Below are 26608 nucleotides of genomic sequence, written 5' to 3'. Positions count from 1 at the left end.
TAGGTCATATGTAGCTGACTAATGATTGAAGCTGACTTAGGCTATATATTTCCATACTAGGGGGGGGGGAGTAAAGCATAGGCTTGTGGTATCAACTTCAAAGTCTAACAACCATAATGATTTATTTATTATGAAGTAACTAAGTAAGAGTCTTTTATTCAGGCTCATCACTAAACAAAATATAACCCAGTTGTGCTGATGATTTGTATCTAGTAATTATGTCAGTGATTCCAATCCTCAAAATGTAAATGGGGCAAAAATAACCAGTAAGCCAAGATAAAATAAAAAGTAGCAAAATATAAATAAGAAGGTATTTTTCAAAGTCTAACTGAGGCAACTGCTCCCCCTCACATAAATGGCACCCCAAAATTATGTGGCCTAATGCTGAATTAGAATAAACAGTGTACAATGGCAAGTACAAACAATACAATAATATATTGTATATGATTCATATATATTACATAATAATATATTACATAACAACAATGACAGATAATGATCTAATAGTATTGCTTTATTTAAGCAACATTTGTCATTCAGAGAAGCCATGACTCTCTAATTTTGTTCTTAATATAATTCCTGTGTTGTTCCACAAAATTTTTTTTGGTACTGTTCTAATATATGGGCAACATGCAAGAATGCAACTTGAGAAAAGCCAAGAACAGATAACATTACCCAGTAATTTCCTATCTTATGCTCTATAAACAAGGGGTTTCTCACTCCAGGAACTATATTTAAGCTTTAGTTTTTGGGGTTTAGGAGGAAGAAAGGTACCTAGGTTAGTTTAGGTTATGTATTTATTATATGCTATGCTTTACCTCCACCCTCCTAATGTGCAAATATACAGCCAAAATTTGTTTCTAAACTTATATTTTTATCCTATTTTGTTTTATTTAACTAGCATTAACCAAACTTCACTTCTTGCATGTTCCCCAGGTATTAGAACAGTACCTTTTTTTCCTGCATTGCTTTAGTATAACAGTGTGACATGCTTTTTCCTAATAAATACCCATAATTTTTTGAAGGCCTATAGGATATATGTTCTGAAAATTCAATCAATTATTATTATTGCTGCTGGTCTGCCCGTGAGTCTATGCAATTTGATGTTCATATGTTAGCCCTAAAACTCAGCTGCCCTTGCCTCAGACTATAGGCAGGCAGACCTTGTGTCACTTGTTCACCTGCAAATCCAGGCAACTTGTTGGGTCAACCAATTTTGAATGAATTTTGTGTTAGTGTAACTGTCTGAGCTTATCAACTGGGTTGCCTGTCTAAGACTTTAGGCAGGTAGACCCTATGCCACTTGTTTGCATACAAGGCCAGGCAAATTTTCAGTCAACCAATTTCCAATTAATTCTGTTTTAGTGTAACTGTCTTGGCTTATAGATTGGGTTTTCTGACTGAGGACTGCAAGTCCATGTGACTTAGTGGTCAAGTTAATCCTAAAACTTGATCAAAATTCCTTAGACTCTAGGCGGACAGATCTACTCGGAAAGTCTACTTGAATTACAATAGAGATGACTAAGACTTTTGGGCTGACTCACAGCGGACAATGTCTATGGAACTTGCTGATGAAGAAGCATCCTAAGCCTAATTTTCCTGGCCACATAAATTCTCAGGTAGGTTGACTAAGTTTTAGGATTGATATGTGACCACCAAGTTGCCTGAACTGCAATTGAAACTATGAAAAGCCATCTGTATGACTTTGTTGTTTTCTCTATGTATCACTGGGGTAATATAATTTCTTTTGTACGACATTTCAATGGATCATGTATTAAGTGAGAAAATCATAAAGTATTCTGTATGACTTTATTCATGTTTCTCTATAATAATTTGATGTTTAAAAAGTCATACAGAAGACATTATATCATTCTCCATGTTTAAAGGAAACACAGTATTGCCTATTGTTTTGATTTTACAGTGCTTTGTATATAAAAGTAAATGACAATATTTGTTGCTTAGAGTATAAAGAACCAATGACTTTAATAGGTCTAGTCAAACAGTGCTCACCCAAGTAATTTGTGTTTCTAATATAAAAAAAGCATATAAGGTATATGCTACTATTATACAGTAACTATGAGGTAGATTTATATCAAAATATTCAAGAAAATCACACAGCCTACTAGGTGTCTTACCTTAGCCCACATAAGGTAGGCTATCAGTGGAAGTCATTAGGTCTGTAAAACTACCAATAGGGTAGCCTATATATTGATGCTTTCTTGTAGAATCATTAATATTTACCTTTACACTGCTTCATGGTTAAAAGATCCTGGAATGCCAAAAATCCTAGTAAAATCAAGACTAGGCCAAGTCTAGCCAAGCTCTTTTCAAGAAGCATTCCTTAAAAGTATTTTTCAAAGAAAAGAGCTTTGCTGAACTAGGTTCCGATTTTTGTCTTACCAGAACATAGAAGAAAACAACACTTTCTAAGGCTATATGCCGATTTATTTATTTTTTGGTCATTTTTTGCTGTTTAACAGCACACGTCCTTTATTTTTGAAATTGTCCACGAACTTTCGTATTGGAATACATTATGTAAACAGGCGATCCTTCTCCTTAAAAAATGAATTATTGGTTTTTCACACTAATTTAAGACGTATATTGCTGTGTAAGTTTGCACTTGACCAATTTAATGAATTAGTTTTCATTTTAGGTGTCCTTGGTACTTTAATAGTAGTCTCATTATTAACTTTTTAGTCAACTAAGAATCCATTCATCAAATAAAATGTTCAATATTAGCTAAAAATTACTAATAAAATGGCAAAATCCGCTCCTTCATTGGAAGTGTTTGGGGAAATGATGGATGTGGGGGGATGGTTGCCTTCCAATCACTTTTGACTATTAAAGAGGGCACCTTTCAATTTCCAACCAAATGAGCCATTTTTGAAGTTTCTTTGTCAACAAACGGCCATCTTAAAATTTCTATCAGATGTATTTTGGAAAAATACAATCTGTGTGCATGTTTGTGCATAGGGGGAGAGGTATCTTGCCCTCCGATCACTTTACTCTTAAAAAGAGCACTAGAAATTCTCATTACCAATCCAATGAGCCCTCTCCGAAGTTTATATGACCCCCTTTCTATAAAAACGTTATATGCCTCCAAGGCATAACTTACAACCCTTGCCCTAAGGGCAATGGGGGGGAGAGGGGTTCATCCTCAAAGACATAATTTCTGGAGTTTTCAACTACGCTGAACAAAATGGTTATCTTTAAAATTCTGATTGGATGTGTTTGGGGAAATGATTGGTGTAAGGGGGTAGGGGGCTTTGTTGACCTCCAATCACTTTTGACTGTTAAAAGGCCAGTAGAAATTCTGATTACCAATCAAATGAGCCCCCTCTGAGGTTTATACGACCACCCTTTCTATAAAAAAAAACCTTATATACCCCCAGGGCATAATTTACATACCTTGCCCTGAGGGTTGTGGGGGGGGGGTTGTCATCTTCAAAATCATAATTGCTGGACCTTTAAACTACACAGGATAAGATGGCTATCTCAAAATTTTGATTAGATGTGTTTGGGGAAATGGTTGCTGTGGGGGAGGAGGGCTGGTTACCCTCTATGAGCTCTTTTTGAAGTTTCTATGATATTTCTTCCTATAAGAAGTTCCCTGATCTAAAAAATAAAAATAAATAATATATTGTGCCTGTATTGCTCTTTACTTAGGCAGCACTATCATGCTGCCTATGATATTTTGTTTTGAAATTTCTATTATACAGCATTGGAAGTGCCAATTAGACCAGGTAAGTCCCCTCCCCCTAAAATTCAGCCTATGGATGGCCATGTAAGGCTTTATCCTAAATTGAAGGAATTGCCTAGATTTGAAATAGGCTTATTCTAATTGAAAACTTAGATCAGGATCAAGAAAAGCTATGGGGCTCCAAGCACTTTCCTTGTGCCCTAATTAGACAATAGATATTGTTTCTCATGGTTTCAGTTTATAACAAAGATTATCAAAGATCATTGAAAATTCTCTAAATCATTAGTTTTAGTAATTTAGCCATATGCACAACTGTTTTAGACATTTCAACAGATAATAATAGAGCCTAAACACTAATTTATGGTTTTATCTTTAGCCTAATATTGGAAAGCACTGCCAGATTTTGGACTAAGTTTGAACATAGTATCCAAATCACAGACTCTCTTGATCATAGACATCTAAGCACTACAAATAATAAAAAGCAACAGAATTCTTAAAATATAATATGTAGTTTTAAGACTAAGTTTTTCTGGAGAGAGAGGGGGGGAGGGGTAGTCAAGGAAAATTTCCAAGGTAGCAATCATTACTAGGGTGTGACCAATATGAGTTTTTAGGGCCTGATGCCAATATCAATATAAAACAATAGCAAAGGCTCATAGCCAATAAATTCCCTTCTGGAAAAACTAACCTCACCTAAAGTTTATACCCTGCATTCTCTGCCCATATCCATACTGGCATGCTTCTCCCTGGTCTATTACACACTAAAGAATAGCTTCAGTCATTCCTTGTTTATTCCAAATAAGGCAAAAATGGCTTAGAGAAACAGGTGTTTCAGCATCAATCTAACATAAGATTTTTTTATCTTGTAAACTGTGGCTTCCATCAATGTTTGTAAATTACAACTTTAGAACAATAACAAAAATAAATCAAATACAGTATTTAAAACAAAAAATTGTTATACTTGTGCTTTGTTACAGTAACATTATGTTTAAGTTAACTTTGTAGATACACTCATCCTAGACTGAAAATAATTACATATAGGAAATATTAATAAGTCCAATAAAAAGGTTGCACACAATAATCTGTATTAAAACATGCATCAAGAGCCCTTAAGTGTGTTTAATCATACATTGACTTGTAGAGTGTTTCATAATTACTTTTACAAAGACAAAATTAAACCAATCAAAGTTTTAGTCTGCACAGTGCTTAATAAGCCCAATCCAACTAAGGCAAGTTGTAATGCAGAAAGCACAACTTTTCAGCATTTTCTCCTTTTAGTGACCTTTGTTTGTTGTCATAGATGTTCCCAATTTTGCTGAAAACCTTTTGCTTGGGACAGGAGAGGACAGACAGCTGAGATACTTCCAAGCAAGTTGTGTGAGACTTGAAACAACTGCTGTTATTTCACCACCACTCTAATGGACAGCTGTTTTCCCATCAATGGTGGCCTCTCTCATGTGTCTTTCCAGTTCCTTATGAATATCATGTGCTGACTCTTCTTCCTCGCTTTTTGAAGTTCCAAGCATGTTATCAAACAGGGAGTCAATCAAACTTTCTGTACCTACTCTCCTTAGGCTCTGCAGTTTTGACTTCCTTCTCTTCTGTTGCAGTGGTCAATTTTGTTTCTTCCAGTGTCTAACTCAGTGTTTCTTCTTTTAGCCACCTTTTAGCACTGCTGAATGTCTCTTGATTTAGGGGTTGGTGCTTTTATCTGGGATCCAGGAGACGAGCAAGAACAACTTCTTTGGTCTCATTTAACTTTCCAAATCTATTCTCAAGGCTATGGAGTATAGCTTTTCTTGCTGTCTGATGGCAGCTGTATGTGGTTCCTCTGCAGGCAAAACACTTCACAATGCCTATAGAGGGAAGAATGTTGGAGGTGGAGGAGTCTGTTTTGCTCAGTCCAAGGGTTACCTCTTCTAAGGATATGAGGGTATCCACTGTCATTGCTTATTTCATAGTTAAGCTTAGTATTGACAACAAATATACTTTGACATCATTTGACTCACATCTGCTGCTCTCTCCACCATGGTCAGACAATCAGCCAATTTTTTCTGATAACTGATGATGACAGTGACCCCCTTATCAGCCAATATATCAGTTGGGCCCTAATCATTACATTTAGAAAGATTATTGAATTTAGAATATAATAGCTTTGTATTTTTGTTATAAAAATGTTTCCTTCAAGTAATAGATCTTGGAACAAAATTACCTATTATTTTGTACTTATTTCTCATCACACATGATAAATGAATCTTTAATGTCAAGTGATTCTAATTTGGAAAACGTTCACAAACTTTTGTACATAGCCTAGGATTATATCACTGCTTTGAAGGGTGAGAGACTGGGATGCAATTTTAATTGTAGCAAGTATTATGTCAGTATGCGATGTTAAGGCCTATAATGAATATTATATTAAACCTAGTAAAGAGTAAGCAACAGTGCATAGTAAACAAAAGTTCAAAAATATATTGTCAAAAGACTGCCCAGTGAGGGAAAAATTCCTTTGGAAATTGACCCCAACCCCATCTTGAAAGAAAGCTCTTCAGTATGTAGATAAAGCCATATACTATGATGTGAATGCTACTGCAAATTCTTTGTTTATTCATAAGTTGTCACCTGGCAAGGACATTAATGGTGCAGTGATTTCCAAGGCTGTTGACAATCATCACCAGATGTTTACATTAATTTAACAAAAGAGATCATGCAATATCAAAGTGGTGTTTTCTGTCACAGAACTTCAATTTTTGTCTAAACAGGGTCAAAATACTAGTGAATGCATGTTGTTCTGTAATCTTGAGCTATACCAGGCCACAGGGAGGGAGGGCTGAGATGTGATTGTAACAGTCATGTACCCATTATGCTAGAGAACAGTGTTGAAAAGGAAATCAAATGTAATTACTTTTTGTTATTATACCTTTTAGGCCAGAAGAGGATAGGCTCTAAACTTTTACAATCAGCCCTTTTTTCATGAGCTGGAGAGCAAAGTAAGATTAGCTTTCCATGGTTTATTTCCATTATTTGTGACTAGTGGACAGCTGCCAGATATTATTCACAAGAATTGGATAGACTTGAAAAGCAAATTCAGCATGCTAGTGGAAAGTGATTCTGGCTAGTATTTTTTGGTGCTAAATTTGAATTATTATGCTCATTGCTTTAATAAAACTCAATTTCAACAACATAAGAGACTTGGAAGCTGAAGTTCAATGTCCAGGAATGCAATGTTATCAACGGTTGTAATAAAAATTTAAGACACCAGCACTCAATTGAGTAAATGGATGAAAAAAAGCAACTTTTTATCAGTAGCCGTACTGAACACGATCTGGGTCTCTTAGTTGATGAACGGCTAAAGTTCAGTTTGTATGCCCAAACTATGGCAGCAAAGGCCAGCAAGACTCATGGTATATTTAAGAGAACTTTCAGTAGTTGTTCACCATCAGTGATTTCAAAGATCTATAAAGGTTTAATTTGACCTTAAGCTATCTAGAGTTTGGCATGTGCATTGCCAGCCTAATTAATCAATCTTACCAAGAAACCCTAGAAGCAGTTCAGAGGTGTACAACTAAAAGCATCCAAGGTTTCTATAATATTTCCTACCCCTCCCAGCTTGAAAAACTAAATTTACCCTCACTGACTAATTGCCAAAAGAGAGGGGATATGATTGTGGCATTCAAGCTCCTCAACCATAAAGCCCTTATCCCAAATGTCTTTCAACCAGATGTCTCTTCAAGGACAAGAGGACAAGATTAAAAACTTCAAGAAGCATGCCAACTCAAAATTACGTAGCAAATTCTTTTCTAATCAGGTGGTGAATCTATGGAACTTGTTGGACCAGGTAACAGTCTCTTCTAGATTATTCAAATCATCAGTTTACAAGGAATGGTGCAACAAGCCCTGGCAATTAGTTTGGGACTCAACTGATCAGTCAGCACATAATTTTCACTGACTGGCAAATACAGAATCATCCTATTGCTGGCAAGTGTGATTTAAGGTAATTTTAGGTAATAATGGCATTTTTGAAACCATTGCAAGATCAATTGTTAACACTGATTTATACATAAAAATTGATTATAAAAATGGAAGCATATTTAGTTTTTAAATAACCTTCTTTTTGACTTGTTATTTGTGACTAGCTGGTATAACTTTCACTAGCCTGTCTTATAAACCAGCTTTGCTTTCCTTTTTTTGTACCTGGCATTTTGCCACTTTTTGAGAAAAAGCCCTTATGTGTTAAAATTATATGTTGATTTCTAACAGCCAAGAAAAGTAGACTCGGACCAAGAGAAACGAAACTGAATGTGTTTTTCTTAAGTTAAGAAAGATGTCATGTCTTCTATGCAATCATTGTAACCTTAGAATTAGAGAAAGAGGAAAGATAGTAGCTTGAAAACAGCTTCAAGGTGCATATTTAGGCTCATAAATTATCCCTGAAAAATTTAATTCTCTAACTCAAGTACTTTCCAAATTAGAAGAATCAATTTTGCAATCCAGGGTAGCAGTCCTTGTCAGTTACCCCTCTCAATTAAACATTATTAGTACAACACTTTTACTTCTTTACATCCAGAAAAGTTCTATTCATTTGGTTTAATTGTACCCCCATCCTGATGTCTAGAATAGCCCTAGGCTAAACATTAAGTTAACAGATACTTTTTGGTCTTTATTCTTTCTTTTTATGTTTCTCAACAACATCTAGCTCACAATGGTAATTTGACTTTTTTTTTATAGCAAACTTACTGTTTATTCTAGAGCTCAATCTGTGTATTAGAGGGGGGGGGGCAGAGAAAAGTGGAATCAGCCTTGCAAATTTTAATTAATATGAAAAAATTCAATGTAAAGAAGTTACAATTTTGTTATTAGAAGGTTTAGTATAGAAAAGTACCTAAACAGGAATGTTGCATAAACTGTGGTATTGACTTCACATAAAAATAAGGCCTAGTTCAACTTACAGTTGTAAAATCAAAAAAGTTTAATGCATCTATTGTCAACAGGCTTACATGGCATGCCCTACGGCATTGAATCTAGCTCCATGATATTGCTCCATGAAAAGAATTCAAAGAATGATTTTAAACCCAGAAATTGAGTGAAATCCAGATGATGGGCCTTTGACTATCCTAGAAAGTATTAGAATTAGGTAAACAAAACATTCAGGAATAGATCCAGAGCATAAATTATGCCCTGTGAAGATCTTTTGAAACGTCTACCTCTTCCCCCTCCTCCACAAATGCACTGATCTTGGCCCAGTTTTGCATTATGAAAGTAAAACATTCAGAAGTAGTGCACTTTTGAGGCTCATGGATAGTGTTTTGAACCCCAAACCTTTGCTAAATCCTAATTTTTAAGCTTTAAAAAGGTTGTAAAAATGTGTGTCAAATTTGAAAAAAAAAATTCTTACATGGCATTAAGTCATAGATGAAATCATTAAAATTGTCTTATCAAAACCTTAGTCAAAGAATGTATTTTAATAAGAATCAAGATATGATTATTTTTGGGTGAACATTTGAACATTCGCTATTGGTATCATTTATTTATTTATTCTTTTGGAATCAAGGAGTATAAAAGGCATGTAAATATGGAGCAGCAACTTGCACCAATTTCACTAATCACTTTCTTGATTTGCCAAGTTACTATAGAGGTTTCAATGACTAAGCATGCATCAATAAATGTGGAAAAATTGGCTTTCATTTTTTATATCAGTAAATAGCCAAGCAATATGGTCATTCGACAGGTTTATTAGGAATATGGAAGAAAAAAGAAGAAAATCTTGGCAAATCAAGACTTGTAAAAGCCAATAGAAGATATAAAAAAGAAGGATTTGGAGTTGAACGCTAAGAAATCTGTAGTATTAATATTTCGGAGTAAAGGAGATGTTGACTCAGAGGTTCATTTTAATTTTGGAGGAAAGGTCTTAGAGGTTAAAGAAGAATTTGTTTATTTGGGTGCTAAGTTTAGTGCATTAAGGGGGATCTCTTGGCATGCAGAAGATTGTAATTTAAGGGGTAATAGGCTAATAAATAAGCTTTTGAGAAGTAATTTAAATCAGCTAGCTGACATGAGAATCCAGAAAAGAGTTTTCCAGACAAAAGTAGCCTCTAGTCTCCATTGGGGTTCTGAGGTTTGGGGTTTTGCTAAAGCAGCTAAGCTAGAAGGAGTTCTAGCTTAGCTATATTTTAAGAGAATTTTAGGCTTGAAGGATTCATTTAGTTCAGTGGTACTAAAGGAGATTTGGGACTTTTCACTTTAAGGAGTGTTAGATTGGTTTTGAGTGGTAAAATTCTGGGAGAAGATAATTAGGCTACCTAGAGTTTGGCTTCTTAAGTCAGCTTATTTGGAGAGCTAGAAGGACGGTAGACTTGATTCATGGCCAAATCAGGTCAAGAAAATATTGGACCTTTTTGGACTTTTGGAGATGTGAAAAGAAGGAAAAGGCCCAATGGGTGAAAGCGTGTCAGTATGGAAGGAAGTCCAGCGAACCCTAAATGACCAAGAAATCCAAGAGTGGTAAGCTCATAAGGACCAATGTATGTCTTTGAGGTTTTACTCCCAAGCCAAAGACTGTTGGGGGGAGGAGGTTTATTTTAAATTTGGGTATGAATAAAGAGGATTTGAAGAATTTGTTGTTGGTTAGAGGGGATAGTTTGGATTAGGTGAGAGAAGGAAATTTTTGGGAAAGTTTAGGCTGATGACTGGCCTGTATTTTTACCCAATGTGTGGATGTGTGAATGAGAACTTATTTCATTTTGTATCCGAGTGTGAAGAGCTGTCTGAGCTGCGGAATGAATGTTTTGGACGAGTGTTTGGGAGTGAATACTGGTTAATTGAGTGGATGGCTGAGAGAAATACATGTGCTATTAAACAGTTGTGTAAGTTTCTTCGGTAAGGGATTAAACATAGGGAATCATGTTTTAGGGGATAGCTTGTTATGGTTTTTAGAATTTGAATTTTATTATGATTAGTGTTTGTTAGTGAAAATGTCTTGGTGTGTTTCTTTTTTGTTGTTTTGTTGTCCTTTTTTGCTTTTTTGATTTTTATTATCTAAAGTTGTATTTTGTTCCTGAGCTTTGTTTGTAGACTGTGTTATGTGGTGCTATGGACCACAGGCTTTTTGCAATAAATCTTATATTATCTATATAACCACAGCTTAATTTCTGCCCCTTTTTATTTTTTGGTTCATAGACATATTAATGATAAACAAAATAATGGTATTCGTAATAATAATATAAACAAAAATTATATATTGAATAACATTCATTTGGATCAATGAGAAGGATGAAATTGTTTGTGCTTAAAAGACAGATTGTCATAATTTGGTTATCTGGTTGTTAATTTCAATCTGAGATGTTGTTTCACATTCCACATCTAGTAGCCTATTCTTATGGTGCTATACCCCTCCCCCCACCACTCTTCTTGTCCATCGTCTCTTACTAGGTTGCTAGCTACTGCTGCAACCCAGATGGGGGTATATATATCACACTTTTGGAAACATTATTGTATCTTTTGTGCAATCCCTTAAGCATTAGAACTAGGGAAGGAATAGAGACAAAGGCTTGAAAACATCCTCTTGAAATGGATGTGGCTCTGGCAGGACACTTGCACTCTTGCAATATATTTTAGTAAAGTCACTACCCTTTTTTACCTGATGAAGTGCTTTATCTTATGTACAATTTTAAAGTGCACTTCCTAGAAAATTTCCAATTTATATACAAAAAATAAATCTATCTCATTTGTCTTTCCTCCAAAAGGAATGCCATCATCAAACTTTTTCTGGTTTACTGAAAACTAATTTCTGAAATAAAACCAATGAAAGCTATGATATTTATCTAAAATCTAACCAATTCACAAATACTTCCAAAATAATATGACCAAAACCTAATGTTATTGTTTTCATATAGCCTATGGAAAGTCATCTAGTCATATTTTTCTAAAAAATAAATGTCTAATGAATGTGTTTATACATTTTCTCCAACAATAATCTTGATGATAGTGTTTTGCAACAAAAGAAAGCATTTCAGCAATCGTTTATATTTTATGTTGATTTTCCATCATAGAAAAAAGTCAAAATGCAATCATAGCATCAAAATGCAGTCATTTTACAAAATATTTGCTTTAGTTCTTACCCTGGCTATCATCAAATCAGACAAAATTCATCAGCAAATCATTCAGTATTTTTGCTTCAATTTTTTTTTCTTGTACTATACTTCAAAAAAAGAATTCTGTGTTTCTCTTGCTGACTGCAGTAAAATTTGGAAGACTTAACAATGACCACGTACAAAAATTGAAGTACATACAATATAGTTTTGCATTTCAGTGAAAAATTTACACTGAGTTGTAGATTTTACATGTGGTAAATCCATGTATCATCACATCTTGATATAAAAAAGCTGTTTTGTTACCCTGGCATTGTATTATACTTTTTTCTCCTTAATTTCTATCCCAAAATAATTGATTGACAAAAATTAACCACATAAAAATAATAGTTCACTTAGTTAGTTGAGCTGTGAATGTTGTAAGATTGTTTGTGATTGTTGTAAGATGGTATTTTACATATATTATTATTATTTTTTAAATATAAGACTGAAGTAATCTCAAATGATAATCTTTAAAAAAAGCTAGAGTGGAAAGAAAACCTCCAGTTCTGAAACTGGCTGGAAGAGGTGTCTGGGGATGTACATAGGCATATTGCAAGCTCTGCAGGAAGTCTTCTGACATTAGTAGCATGGGTGTCTCAGTCAGTGTTGCCTTATTGGCTTATTTCCTACAAACTGGCTTATTTTGATGGTAACTGAAAGAAAGTTTTTGCACTTACCCACCAGGTTAAAACTTGACTTATTTATTGTGATCTGGCTTATTTTTTTGATGGGAAATGCTTTTTTGGAAAGAAATTATTTTTTTCAACAACCTCATTTGGATCCATTATTTTTCGTGACATCAAATAAAGCTGTAATCTGTGTGCACAAAAGGCTGGATTTCTCAACTCAGCCAAGTAGATCTTCCAATCAATGCTAAGGGGGAATTAAGGGTTTTCTGTTTGGGTTGCTTAGTTTGCCTATTAGCAATGCTGTTGTTAAAAGTTTTTTATATGATGAGCTGTATCAAGTTGAAGCTATGGAACAGAATCCTATGCAACTAGTAAATGTAATTTTTATCTTTCAATTATGGATGCCAAGCAGATGGCCAATGCTGTTTGTCATTTGTACCATCAGCCAAAATGATTGTTTGACAGTAACATATATTTGCAAAATACAACTGATAATGTTTCTGATAGTGGATGACACAATGCCAGAGCTGATTTGCCTGACCCTAACGAGGAAGAAGACAAAATAGTTGACATCCTATAGGCATTCAGGCTAAACTTATTTGCTCAGTGTGCAAAGTATTGTGTGCATATAAAATGGTTACTCACTTCAAGATAAATCAGTTTTACCAATGCTTATCACCATGCTAGGGCATAATTAGGGAGGGGAGCATTCTGTGCAAAAAAACATAAGGGTATCCCATAGTTCACACGATACAATTTTTGTTAAAGTAAATTGGATAATGGGTGCAGGAATATCACAAAAAAGTTTACACAGAAGCGGTTCTTTGCAGCCATTGAAGTGTGTTTTTTCAACTGAAAGTAAGGAGCAGTATTAAAAGTTAAAACAATCAGGAATTTTTCCATACATGAGGGGGGGGGGGCTGTCCCATCTTCAACTCTCACTGTTTACACTAAAGTCTTAAATTTCTATAGAAATATTCCTCATTCAAATTTAATGGCCCTTGTCTTTGAGGAGTCTTTCTTTTAATTTTGCTCCATATTTTCAGTTGGAAAAACTTCTCTTTTAAAATTTTAATTTCTCACTGTTTTTCAAATCAAACCAGGAAATCCCCTTCTCCCGTATTAAAAATTTCCGCTTGAAAAACCTCCTGAAAACTTCTCACTGAAAATACTCCCCAATGATCCCCCCCCCCGCCGCAAAAAATTCGTCCTAAAACTGTTCTGTATATCTCCCAATAACAAATACTATATGCGTACGATGGGCGAATTGTGTAACTTACAGACCTTCCAATTATGCTAATCAAGTGGCTATCTCAAGTTTTTTTCATATATTTTTGGGGGGAAAGTGATGTAAGAGGTGGGCTTGTTACCCTCCAATCTTTTGATGACATAGAGAGTATTAGAACTTCTAATAGCTGTTCAACCTAGCCCTCTTATGGTTGTTTAGGACCGTTTGTTTGACACCATCACCTTTGGGGGAAACACACACACACATCCATGATCTTTCTTCTGGTCAAAAACACAAAATTCCACTGTTTTTTATAGGAGTCTGAAAGCTCTACAGAAGACTACTCTGATCTGCTGTGCATTTCAAAAATCAGGAAATTTTCCTCTGGCGGATAGCTTTGGTTGGTTGTATTGAACTTAATTAACTTATATATTTTTGGAGTCAACATCAATTCTTTTGACGTGTCCCTTGTTATCAAAATTCTGTTTTTAGAGTTTTGGTTACTACTGAGCCAAGTTACTCCTCACTTACACTTCATTACCACGAACTGTTTGATATTTAAACAGCAATAGGGTAAATCCAATTCTAGAAGCAAAAAAAAAAGTTTCACAACCAGAAGCCACAGCAGAGCGAACCAAGGGTAAGTAAGCAAGGTAAAAGTTCAGTTGGATTTGGAACTTAACGCTGTCGGGCTTATTTTTTGCTTGTTTTTCAAAGGCTCTGGCTTATTTTTTGTTCACAATCTGGCAACACCAGTCCCAGTACTTAGGAGCCATGCGCAGGGATAAGGTCATGTCCAAATACCAGAACATTCAAAGAGGGAGAGGAACAACGCATTTCATGAGGACAACTTCAAAAGATGCAGGGCATGGAAGTAGTTCCATAACAGAGACCTACCAACAGCCAGTGTTCATGAGGAAAGTGCCTGAAATAAAAAAAAAAACACAATTTCAAGTGCCTTGTACAAGTGAATAGAGAAGAAGTTCAGAACTACGAGGGTGCTCTGCATTTTTTTTTTTTCATGCCAAGCTGTGTTTTTAAAATATATCCTGATATGGTGATATTATTGACATGTTGCCCAGGCCTAGTTGTAATAAGCTTGACTTGTTTTTTTGATCAGCTGGTAGTGGAAAATGTCTTAAAAGTATGCTGGAAAAGTCCTGGATAATCGTTTCAAGAAAGAATGGGAATCCGGAATGAGATTTCTTTGTTTTGCGAGTCAACTGCTTTTATAAAAAAAAAGTGATTGCAAGCAAAATTTTGTAGGGCATGCAATGAAATTCCTCAAAGATGCCAGTTTTGCAGTACAGTGTAAAAGCTATATTTTGATTCCAAATTTGTATTTGCTAATTTGCTTGGGAACTTTGCTAAATTAGTAATCCTAAATTTATGTGTGTAACCATTTGGTTTTTTTTTATTGTTTGAGTGGACTCATTTGATTGGAAATTGAAAGCTCTACTGAAATTTTAAGAATAAAAAAAAATGATTAAAGGGCAACCAACCTCCTCTCTTATCCTTTTGCCATCCCCCCCCTCCTAGGACATCCACTCAAGATATTGCTGTTTTGTTTGAAATAATAATAAAAATCAATAGATATTCCTAAAAGGATGCCATGACCCTCGTAGCCCCTGGGACAAGGGCCATAAATGAAGCAAATGATAATTGTTTACACACAGATTTCAAATGAAAAAGGGCTTTTGTTTGGTGTAAAACTCGCCTAAAACTGGCAGAAAATTTTTCTGTGAGTCAAAAAGATCAACATTTTGTTGTAGATGTGGGAGGGTCGCGGGGGATCGGAAATGAGCTAAAAGACTTTATGTCAATGATACAGCTGCAAGCTTTTGGGCCCCAAAGGAACTTGATGTATAAAAAATTGACCTGGGGCATGGTCCCCTGACCCCCCTCCCCAAAAAAGGGACCAAGGAAAGGGCCAACAAATTTTTTCCAAATCAGTTTGAAACTTACATCCTCTAGTTTTCGGGCTAAAGGTATCCCAATGCACAAGGCAAAATAGAAAAAAAATCTTGGTTCCCCCCAAAACAGGGTAAAAAACTTTCCGCTAACCAATTTGTATGGAAGGGGTGGCTGCAGAAACTTTGGAAGGGGTTCAATGTGAAATCAGAAAGTTTTAGCGCTCTTTTACATATCAAAAGTGGTTGGGGACCACTGGCCTTCTTCCTATGCCCTCCACTGTTTTCTGGCCCCCATAACCCTCATGATGTTGAAACAAATTTCTGAGATATATATTTTATTCATAAGCCCCTAAAGGTCTACCAAATACATTTTATGGAAGGGGTAATTGTAAATACTTTGTAGGAGGTTCATTTGAATGTTAAATGAGCCCCTTCCAAAGTTAATACGACCACCTATCCACAAAAATCTTACATGTTAACAATGGGCAACTGGCATATGTTAAAGCCCTTGCTTGGGGGCTATAGGGGACCTTTCAACCCCTAAATCATATTTCGTTTAAATTTCGTACTATTGAACAAAATGGCTATTTCAAAACTTTAATCGGATGCATTTAGTGAAAAAAGTGCGTGACGGCAGGATGCTGGTAATCCCCCCTCATCCTATCCCCTTTCCCGCAAATGCACCTGGTCAAAATTTTGTCACCGCTATTTTGTTCAAAATAGTCCGAAAACCAAATCATAAGTTGCTTAATGTTACTTTGATACTCTAACGCTTGGATTTACTGATTTACAGGGCGAGGACTGTAAGTTATGCAAGTTGCTTATTGTTACTTTGATACTTTGTCTGCATTTTTTAACTTTATAGAAAAAGAAATTTTTCAAAGAAAAGTTAGGACCTCATTATACATTAAATGTACTGGAATAGGATATGTGAGCCCTTTTCTGGTGTAGCTTAGATTTAGCCTAGTAAGAGGGCATATAAGGCCCATAATATGGAACATTATTCTAGTTCGGAACAAAGTATGTAATGAGCAAAATTATCTCTGTGTTTCTAATATTGAAAAATAAGAAAAATAGTCATAGTCAATATACTGTTAATTTATATATATATATATATATATATATATATATATATATATATATATATATATATATATATATATATATATATATATATATATATATATATATATATATATATATATATACTGAAGAAACAAAATTTTCATATTGGAGAAGGGGAAGAAGAAACCCCAAAGAGGGGGAGTAAAGTCTGAATAAAAACCTTCACTGTATTTTTCATCGTGAAAACTGTCTGTAAAAACAGACCTCCCCTGAAACAGTTGTCAATAAATTGTATTTTAACACAAGTTACAACCGAATGTCTCCTTATTTTTCACCATTGGGGTATTGCATGGGTCATTTGTTAGAAATACTTGTTCTACAATTTTTTTTGAAAAAGTGAATGATTGTGGTAATTGGTGGCAATCATGTGGCAATTTTTAATTATCTTAGAATTAACGTTTGATTTTTAGATTTGTTTACGTATAAGACAATTTTGTGTCACTCTTTGGCCCCTTGAATTATTGAGAAGTGCCCTTTCTATTTTTGAATTGCATTTGTAATCTTGTCTATTTGTTTGGCTGTGAATTAAACTAAAGAAATCATGAAAAAATAATCCTTCAAATATAAATGGCGAGTTCTAAAAATTTCCGCCACAATGAATTTGCAGCAAAGGTTCGATCATAATGTTGAAGTACCTCTGAAACCTAATAAACAGAACTTCAGCTTCTTGACTTAGGGAGATATAGCCCCTCCTTTTTACATATTGTCCAGCCTCCACACCTATTATGTACACCAAAGCTACAAAGATTTTAGCCATAGGGGTGCAGAGATCCAATCCTTAAGGGGGGAAGCGGGAGCATTAAAACATTTTCCCCAGAGGGGTGGAGATCAAAATCAGAAAAAGTACATTTTTTATCATTTTTTTTCAAATTTTCTAGACAGTTGGTGGGATTTCTCCTGTATGCCCCATTTTCTTGTACAAGTTTTCAGCCTATAAATGTGAAGTTGACAAAAAAATTCACGTGACAGAGAAAGTACATATAACAAGAAGGGTTGTATCTATTTTCAGTCAATAATTGATTCAGCTCGGGACCTTCCCTTTGAAGCTAATGAGTGTCAATAATTTCGAAATTTGTGGGTTTACTTTATTTTTGTGTTATAACTAAGAAAAAAAAATATCATCCGTGAATTCCAGAATTAAAAAAAAGTCCTTAGTTGAACTAAGTAAAGCAATGATCGTGAACTTGCTTTCTAATTAGTTGGTTTTCAATAGGGCTCACTTTTCCTATTTTTATTGTCAAGCTTTTTTAGGAGCTCTGTTGGCTGTTTTCACAGAGCGCGTTTTAATTCTACACTATCTACATCTCATTTTATTCATGCGTCAAATACCAGTTCTAGATCAGCTCAACCTCAATTGCGAAAATTAATTTATAATAAATATCAAATTTTTGTCTGTTTAATCCATTGTGCAATACAAGCCATACCTTTTTTTTCAGTCTCAAATGACTTTATATGTGCAATTGCATTAGCTGGGATTATTTTCTACTTTGAATGAATTGATTTAGTTCTTTTCAGAGCATCCAAGTGAACGGATCTGTACAGGATTGTTTAACAAAACTCCATTCAAAAATGGGAGAAAACGGAACTGCGGTGATATCAACTAAAGATGATTCGCCTCTAACAATGTAAGTTTTATGCTATGATTAATATTGTCTCCTGTGTGCTTGAATATATTCTAATATATATATATATATATATATATATAGTTTGAATTTGTAGTTACACATGGAGAGAGGAGTACTTGTATGATAAACGCCCTACCTCTCAAGCTGTTCATTAATTGACGCATTATATAATTTTTTTCGTTAGTTTATTTCAGCTTAGTGTGAGACAAGGCCTAGAGAGCTGACAGAATATATGAAAATTTTATAGTTTGGGCTATATATTTACACATTAGGGGGGTAAAGTATTTGGACAGTGTGAAGCTATAAAAAAAATTCTTACTAGGGTACATAATATGCAGAATAATTGTTCCTAACACATTAGGCATGCAAACCCGCTATACTTCACCCTAACCCCCCTAATGTGCAAATATATAGCCCAAATTTGTTTCTAAAGTATTATATTTTTATCTTACTTTGGTATATTTCATTAGGATTGAGCGTCAGAGAAATATATTAGAAGAATAGGGGGTATGTCATACAAGTAGTTCAGTTTTGAACAGTTTTACCACTGATGACGGTCACTGTATATGTGACCGAAATATCTGGTATTTTTGTGAATTTCTATCACTGTTATAAAAAACACTGTCTATTAAAAGGATTTGATCCCTATTTGAACTTTTATTTATCGACAAGTACCAAAGTTATATTTAAGAAAAGGAAGAGGACTGTTTTTTTTTTCTAATTGTATTTAAAAACTGCTTAAGTTTTAAGGTTAATTTCCCCTCTCAGTATTGTAGTTACTCAGCATTGAGATTCGCCGCCCAATCGGGGTGACATGCCCCATGCTGGGTTGCGTAGTGGTATCCTTGAGTCTTTTTATTGATGGCTGTAGTAGCACACCGGGCAGATTTGTAGGGAGGGAGGTGTTGTCCTCTCCTAAATATATCTATAATTTTTTCTGATATTTTAGCCTCATTTTATTTAATTTTTTTCGAGTTTTCACCCCAACCCCTCCTTGCAAAATTCAGCAGTCACAGAAAAAGTACAAAATAGGTACATCAAATTGTCGATCAGGTGTCCTAAGGGATAACAAAAGGACCAGATATCAAAAACAGTTTTAGGACAGGGGCTGGTTGGTTTCCAATCACTTGACTTACAAAAAAGGACGAGCTCTCCATTTATGATAGGACGAGCATCCTCCGAAGTTTCTACGGCCACGAGGGGAAGGTTAAGGATAAGGAAGGGGAAGCCCACCTCCTATACGGAATAAATATTACTTACTTGGGGTTTAACACTACCCTTTACATTTATAATAACATTGTAGACCAGAAATATTCCTAGAAATCAAGAGGGATTAAATATCAATTTCGAACTCCCCCCTTCTGCCCTTCCTTAAAACTAATTCTGTATTTTTTGAAGGCTCAATGAGATCTTGATGTTTTGGCATTAAAATGTTCTTTTTGAGATATCTGTCCCCTCCCCAGCAACAGTGAAAAAGGGCGTGGGTGGGAGGTGGTTGCCCTCTGATCACTTTTAAAACCTAAAAAATGGCACTAGAACTTTTGAATTCCAATTGAATGAGCCCCCTCAAAAGCTATAACGACCACCCTTCCCATAAAAAACTTATATCTTAACAATAAGTAACTTGCTTAGCTCATAGCCCTTGTCCAGGGGGCTGGAAGGGGGATTGTCAAATTCGGAGGCATGGTTATTTGACCTTTGTACTATTTTTGAACAAAATGATTATCTCAGAATTGTGATCAGATACATTTGAGGAAAAAAGGTGTGGGTGATGACTTGTTGCACTCTAATCACTTTTGACTCTTAAAAAGGATGATACAACTTTTAATTTGTAATCGAATGAGTTCTCCGAGGTTTATAGTATCACCCCTTCCATATGAAGTGCCTCTGGGGAAAATATATGAAGAACTATCTATGTGGAATGAATCACATTTTTAATGATTAACTTTGAAAAGAAATCAAATTATGTAGTTTGTGATTGCTTAGCTGTAAAATCCAGTTTTCGTGGTTTTGGCCCCGTCCCCGTCTTTGAACTCTATGCACTATATTGGCTGCTTATATAGTGTCTGTTGATTTTATGAGAATTGATGATAATTATATTAGCGGGTATTACGAGGGGTATGTTTTAGAGAGGGGCGTAAAAAAAAAAATCCCGGAGGTTGTGTCCCAAATCAGGAATAAGTACAATACCAGGCATTTTCCCTATGGAGGGTAAGTACGTTTGACCAATGTTACCCTTCGATTTGCAAGTATGTAATTTAGCACAAATGTACTGAAAAATGATAGAGGAAGTACGACTTTTATCAAATTAATATTATTTATAACGATTTATCCGAAAGCAAATTATAACTTGTTGAGTTTGTGATTAAATAAGCTGAAAATAAAAGGAAAGTAAATATCCTATAAAACTCATTTTTTTATTCCTCTGTGTCTTTTATTTACTCAAATGTTATGTATTAATACGAAGTTGACACATCTTTAATCATTCCTACACACGTGGTGGAGTCCCCTAGATCGGCCATAAGTACCCCCCCTCCAACGGAAATTTTTGAATAAAAGTAGCTTGAAAACGGAATTTTCAATGTTCTACACCATCTCTGACTCATTTCATTTTCGATGGTACGACTGAATCCATATTGTAGAAAAAAAAGAAAAAAAAAATCGAGCCTGTTTAATTACGTGTATTTTAATGGTGCGGATTATTATCCTGTCTCAATTAAACAAATCATTCTACTAATTTGTGTAACTAACATGTTGGTACTTACTAATTTTAAGTTGAAACAGTGAAGTAATAAAGTAATATTCAGTTGTCATTTATTGCTGAAGGAGATGAAGTCGTTAGGAATTGTGGCTTTGAAGTTAAACTGGGGATAATTTTAGTAAGCTTTTGTAGTCAGTCAGTAAAATAAAGACACCACATTTATTTATATATATATATATATATATATATATATATATATATATATATATATATATATATATATATATATATATATATATATATATATTTATATATTTATATATATATATATATATAGATATATATTCAATTCTGCGAATCGTTATTAGACCTATTATGTTTTTACTTATACTGCTAGGTTTCCCACATAAAGTTTGGTCAAAATTGGTAATGGTAATTTATCAAACATTTTCATTTACATCCAATATGGTAACGGCGAAATTATTTATTTTTGTCTTTGGGACGCGCTCTTTTCTGTTATTTTCCTTTTTCCAATTACCCATCCATATGGCAATCCATTAGAACGTTTTTTTAGTGTTTCCTATTTATTTAGTATTTTTGTTGGAACTTGATAATATTTGTGAAATTACTTCTTTCCTTGATGCTTTTTTTGAGAATTTTCAGAAACTCCCCTCTTACTACTTCTCTTTTAAAAAAAGTTATATCATAAGTGTACCCATGTCTGATCTGTTGGGGGGGGATGGGGTTACCAAGATTTGTCTTTGTAAGGTGTACAAATGCGAAATACGTATATTTAGATCCGCAGGGAGTGGGGTGACGGGGGATAAATCTTCGGATAGCCCTGTAGGGAAGTTTCCTTTCTGTCTTTCTTCTGTGCACTTATGGATACTTTTTTTTGTGTAAATCAAAATAATAGAAGTTCTTAGATTAAGATCCGTTAATAAGTCGTCTTAGTTTTTATTACTTGATCTCAAGCAGACTTGAAATAAAAAAGACGAGATGGAATTACTTATATAATCGGTCTTCAGAATGTATGACCGAAAACAAGGGTTTTAGCTTCGGTTATTTGACTATAGGCCTAGTCAGTCATGTCAACAATCATTTTTGTCTTCACTTTAATTAGGAACCTTTCAGCTATAGTTGTGTTATAAATGGAATATGATGATTTTTTTGGGGGGGGGGATTTCTGTATAAAAGTTGAGCCTAAAGTATCTCAAATGTATCTAGGTACTTGTCAATTATTGGAAACACATTCAAGAATTACGCTTAGGTTACATATCAGAAAACCAGTTTCATAGCTACATAAACAAGTGATGGGTGATACAATGCATTGGACTTTATAATTTAGGCTATATATTTGCACATTAGAGTCGGGGGTGGATGTTAGGCTATTTTAGATTAGGTTTCCATAATTTTGTTTCTAAAGTATTTATTTTATCGTCATGTTTTGTTATTTTTCATTAGGATTAACCTAACTTGACTTTTTGGGTGTGTTTCCAAGAACCGACAAGTATCTGTATCTATACTCAAGTAAGACATTATGAAGCCGTCTTGAAGAGTCAATTGTGTACATAGTTAACAATTTAGGAGAGGTTTTTGATAGATTTCCCCTCAAATCACTCAAGCTTAAAAAATACCTAAAATTGCAGTTTTCGGCCAATGTTTTTCAGAAATGTCTGGGTCTTGGACGGAGCTGTTGAGTTGGCAACTTATGACTCTAAATTTTGGTATTTTAGGTGCCAAACTTGGATTAGTGATTTTCAGTTATACTTTATTGAACCGAATTTTACTCATAATATTTAACTTAAGAATTTGTTAATTTAACAGAATAAATAGGAAGATAATAATTCTGAAGCAGTGCAGGTAAAAGTTTGAAAAGGTTGTTGCGTCGGGTTTTGTTTATTTTCATCAACATTGAATTCTTAGGGTAAGAAATTACTCCGACTCCAAGCCCTTGATTTTAGACGACTGTTATCTGTAAGTCAGTTAGAAATTGAATGTCAGGGTTGCCACCACGTTCAGTCCTAAAGGGCTGAAATTGCCCAAATTTGCGTGCTACACAGCAATTTTTGGTGCTACAGTAAAAAAAATTCGGGCATGTCGCGGCGCAAGCTGCGACACGTGCATTGTCCGTTTAAGTGTACTTGGATTAGTTTTAGGTTATTTTTTTTTTTAATTTTTTCGTGTCTGGCTATTTAAAACTTGGCGCCACTCTTTCGAAACGAACACGGCAGAAAGGCTGTCCTGGCTGTAACAAACTTTGCACCAATATTTCGAAATAAATACGGGAGAAAGGCGGTCTGCACTTTTGGTACTTGTGTAAAATCCGATAAACACACGAAAATGGTATTGCGAACATCAGATAGGCATTACCCGGTATTTACATGAGACGCTGTATAAACAAAGGGTTTCTCACTCCGGGAACTATAGATGTAGATCACAAAAGCCCCATGGGCCATGCATATTACAAATACAACAAAACGCATAAAACATAAAAAGTCCAAACACTTGAAAATAACACTACGACTACGACACAAACCCCCCCCCCTATGTCTCAGCCCCACACTCACAAAATTTCCCAAATTTTAATATCCACTTTGTAACTACTTCTTATTTTATTTTCTAAGCAACTTCTATGCATCACATCCCTCCCAAAAACTTCCCTTCTAATTACCTTCAGTTCTTCACAATAACACATAATATGTTCTAAATTTTCAGACTCCCCGCACATCGGACAAGTGAAGGGACCTCTCCACCTTAACCATCCCTAAATACTTTCTTCTCCTCCCAAGAGGGATAAAATTTCCCCATAGTGATAAAACCCATTTTAAAGTATCATTTTGGAGCCTAAATTTTAGATATATTTCTTCTCCCGAGGCTTCTTTAATTTTTCTACATATTCCAAGGGATGGTGACTTGACCTTGTCTACTTGTCAAACCTGGATCTCTTGATCTTTTAGCACTTTTTCCACAGCTTTTGCAATCAATCCAGTTTCCACCCCAGGTCCAATGCCATCATCCTACCAGTCTGATAGCCCACAGTTGTCTAGTATACTCTTAATTTGCAAAGCCCCAGAATCTTTTCTTTTATCCAATAACATTTCATTGAAAGTATTTTTTGTTAACCAATAATCTGGCATAGCAATAATTATTTTTTCAATAGCCTACCATGCGTACTAACCGTTTATTTCTTAAGCTAAAAAGACCCAGGTCTCCCTTTATAACAATGCTATTAGAACTTTTCATCTAACCCTATTAATCTTTTAAAATAATGAAGCTGTATCTTTTCCATTTCAACTCCCTTTTCTTGTCCTCAAATCTCTGCCCCATAACATATAGCATCAGATTATGTTCTCCTTTTAAAAATACGCTTTTGTAGCTTGATATCCTTTGCTCCTGTATCCTTAATATAACTCTTAAAGAATATGCCAGTTAAACTTTTACCTTTACTTGAAATTAGAGCTATGTTTCTTGTCCACTTACCATTTGAATTAAGTCTACAGTCTGGGTGACCATACTCCTTCATTACTGTTATAACTCCCCTCCCGTAACTAAAATTTTCTTCAGATGTCTTCGCTCCCCTTGCAAAAACCATTACTGCTGACTTATCTAGATTTAAAACCAGTCTCTTTTCCTTAAAATACTTTTCTAAACTCTCTAATGCATGCTACAGATTCTCTCTACTATTTGCCAATAAAGCTATATCATCGGCGTACAAAAGTGCAGACATATTTTATATCAAATGATTGCAATTCACTTACTTTCCTTTCCCTTAAATAGCTTTCAATGTCGTTAATATACAACGAAAATAACTTCGGTCACAACGTACAACCTTGTTTTACCCCTAGCCTGCTAAGTATTTCCCTCGATGTTTCCTTACCAACCCGCACTACAAACTTTACCGTCGAATACATTTGTTTTGAAATTCGCACAAATTGACACAAACAATCAAACAATGCATAAGAATTTCCTTATTTACGCTCTTGAAAATACCTTTTATGTCCAAAAAGGCCACAAACAACTTATCTCTTTTTTCCTGGTATATTTCCTAATTAGACTGGTTAAAATAAAAATTTGATCTATAGTACTATAATTTTTGCGAAATCTAGCATGTATTTCAATAACTTTCTGTGAGTTTTCTAACCACTTATCTAATCTATTCCCCAGCACTTTTGCAAAAAGTTTGCTTACACCATTGCCCAAACTGATCATACGGTAATTTCTGAGATCAATGCAATCCCCTATTTTATATAACGGTATGGTGACTGATGTATTTTATTGCTCTGGCTGTTGGGGGCTGTTGATCATTGACGATAATGTTATAGTGATGATTTGGATGACCCCTATTTTTGCCCATTTCCATAATTGCATTGGGATTCCGTCTAAACCAGGAGCTGAATTACCCCTTATTTTTTTCATGGTCTTAACTATTTCATCTTCGGTGACAGATTTTAACAATTCGTAGTTCTCTTTCTTCATTGGTCTCTATAATCTTTTTCTCAGACGTGTCCACGCTAATTAAATGTCCATCGGATGTGCAGCTCCTAATTTCTTCCAATCCCTTATTTTCTAAGAAGCCCAGCCATCTTGGTGCCTCGACTGCACCTTTTTCTTCGTTTTTATTCCCAGTTGATTCTTTTACAAGCTTCCAAAACTCTTTTGATTCATTCTTTCTTAAGACTAACCTTAGCATTTCAGTTTTTTCAATCTCAAACTTCTTTTTTTTTTACCCTCATAAGATTCTTATATTCCTTTCTCTCTCTTGTAAATCTTCTTCTTCTTCTTCTATTTAACAGCAGGCGGGCTTTTCAGTAAAACTATTTAGCGCTTTTCCTTTTGCTTCACTCTGTGGGCTACAGAGCTACTGGCTTGATTGCCTCATATTTATTACATATATTCAGATATCTTTCAGCAGATCTTTCGACTCTAGGAGTTCAAATATAAGATGTCGATTTCTATGCTCTGTGTGCAGGTATAGTTGGCTAGGCTCTTGGCTGATAGTGGGATTTTGTGGTGTTTGAAGTATTTTAACAGTTTACAAAGCAAGGTATGTTGTGCAGACGTCAGCATATTACATTCAAATAGGCAATGGTCAATTGTTTCATTATTCATATTACAATGCCTGCAAAGAGGGGACAGGGGAATTGAACCACTTGAATTAGAAAGCTTATATGAGAATGCAAGGAAATTTAGTCCATTTGTTCCAGAACGAATTCTATGATAAATTTTAGAAAGATACTTATTGGGAAAGGGGGAAAGGATAGGATTAATCTTATTAAAATTAATATCTGATAGCCTCCATCGGTAAATATCTCTAATTGGGATTGGTCTCCCACTTGGCCGGTCAATATTTATAGCATTTTTTGCTATTTCATCAAACTGATGATTACCGCTTATGCCAGAGTGGCTAGTAAATCTGATACAGTTGTTGAAAATCATCTCCTTCTTCATTTAATTTCAATAGTTCAGTGCCTCCCAAAGTTCCTATTATAGTATATATTTAAACTTTAGTTTTTTGGGGTTATGGGGAATAAATGGTACATAGGTTTGATTAGGTTAGG

General features: G+C 34.8%; 1 protein-coding gene across 2 annotated transcripts in view; it reads left to right on the top strand.

Moving 5' to 3' along the window:
* me31B (ATP-dependent RNA helicase me31b) overlaps positions 1-26608 on the top strand; it is a 62611-nt gene that overhangs the window by 7772 nt on the left and 28231 nt on the right. Inside the window, exon 2 of one of the 2 annotated variants that reach the window (XM_089106478.1) lies at positions 18237-18346. In XM_089106478.1, the coding sequence (XP_088962604.1) occupies positions 18291-18346 (56 nt within the window). In that variant the 5' untranslated portion in view covers positions 18237-18290. Of the gene's footprint in view, positions 1-18226; positions 18347-26608 lie in introns of both variants that reach the window. The other variant, XM_089106480.1, reaches the window with a different exon arrangement.

This window comes from Artemia sp. Qi Xiang Cuo, chromosome 20, assembly GCF_049724085.1.
Source record: "Artemia sp. Qi Xiang Cuo chromosome 20, ASM4972408v1, whole genome shotgun sequence".
Classification (NCBI taxonomy): domain Eukaryota; kingdom Metazoa; phylum Arthropoda; class Branchiopoda; order Anostraca; family Artemiidae; genus Artemia; species Artemia sp. Qi Xiang Cuo.
Note: the sequence above shows the minus strand (reverse complement) of the source record. Positions and strands in the feature narration are given on the sequence as shown.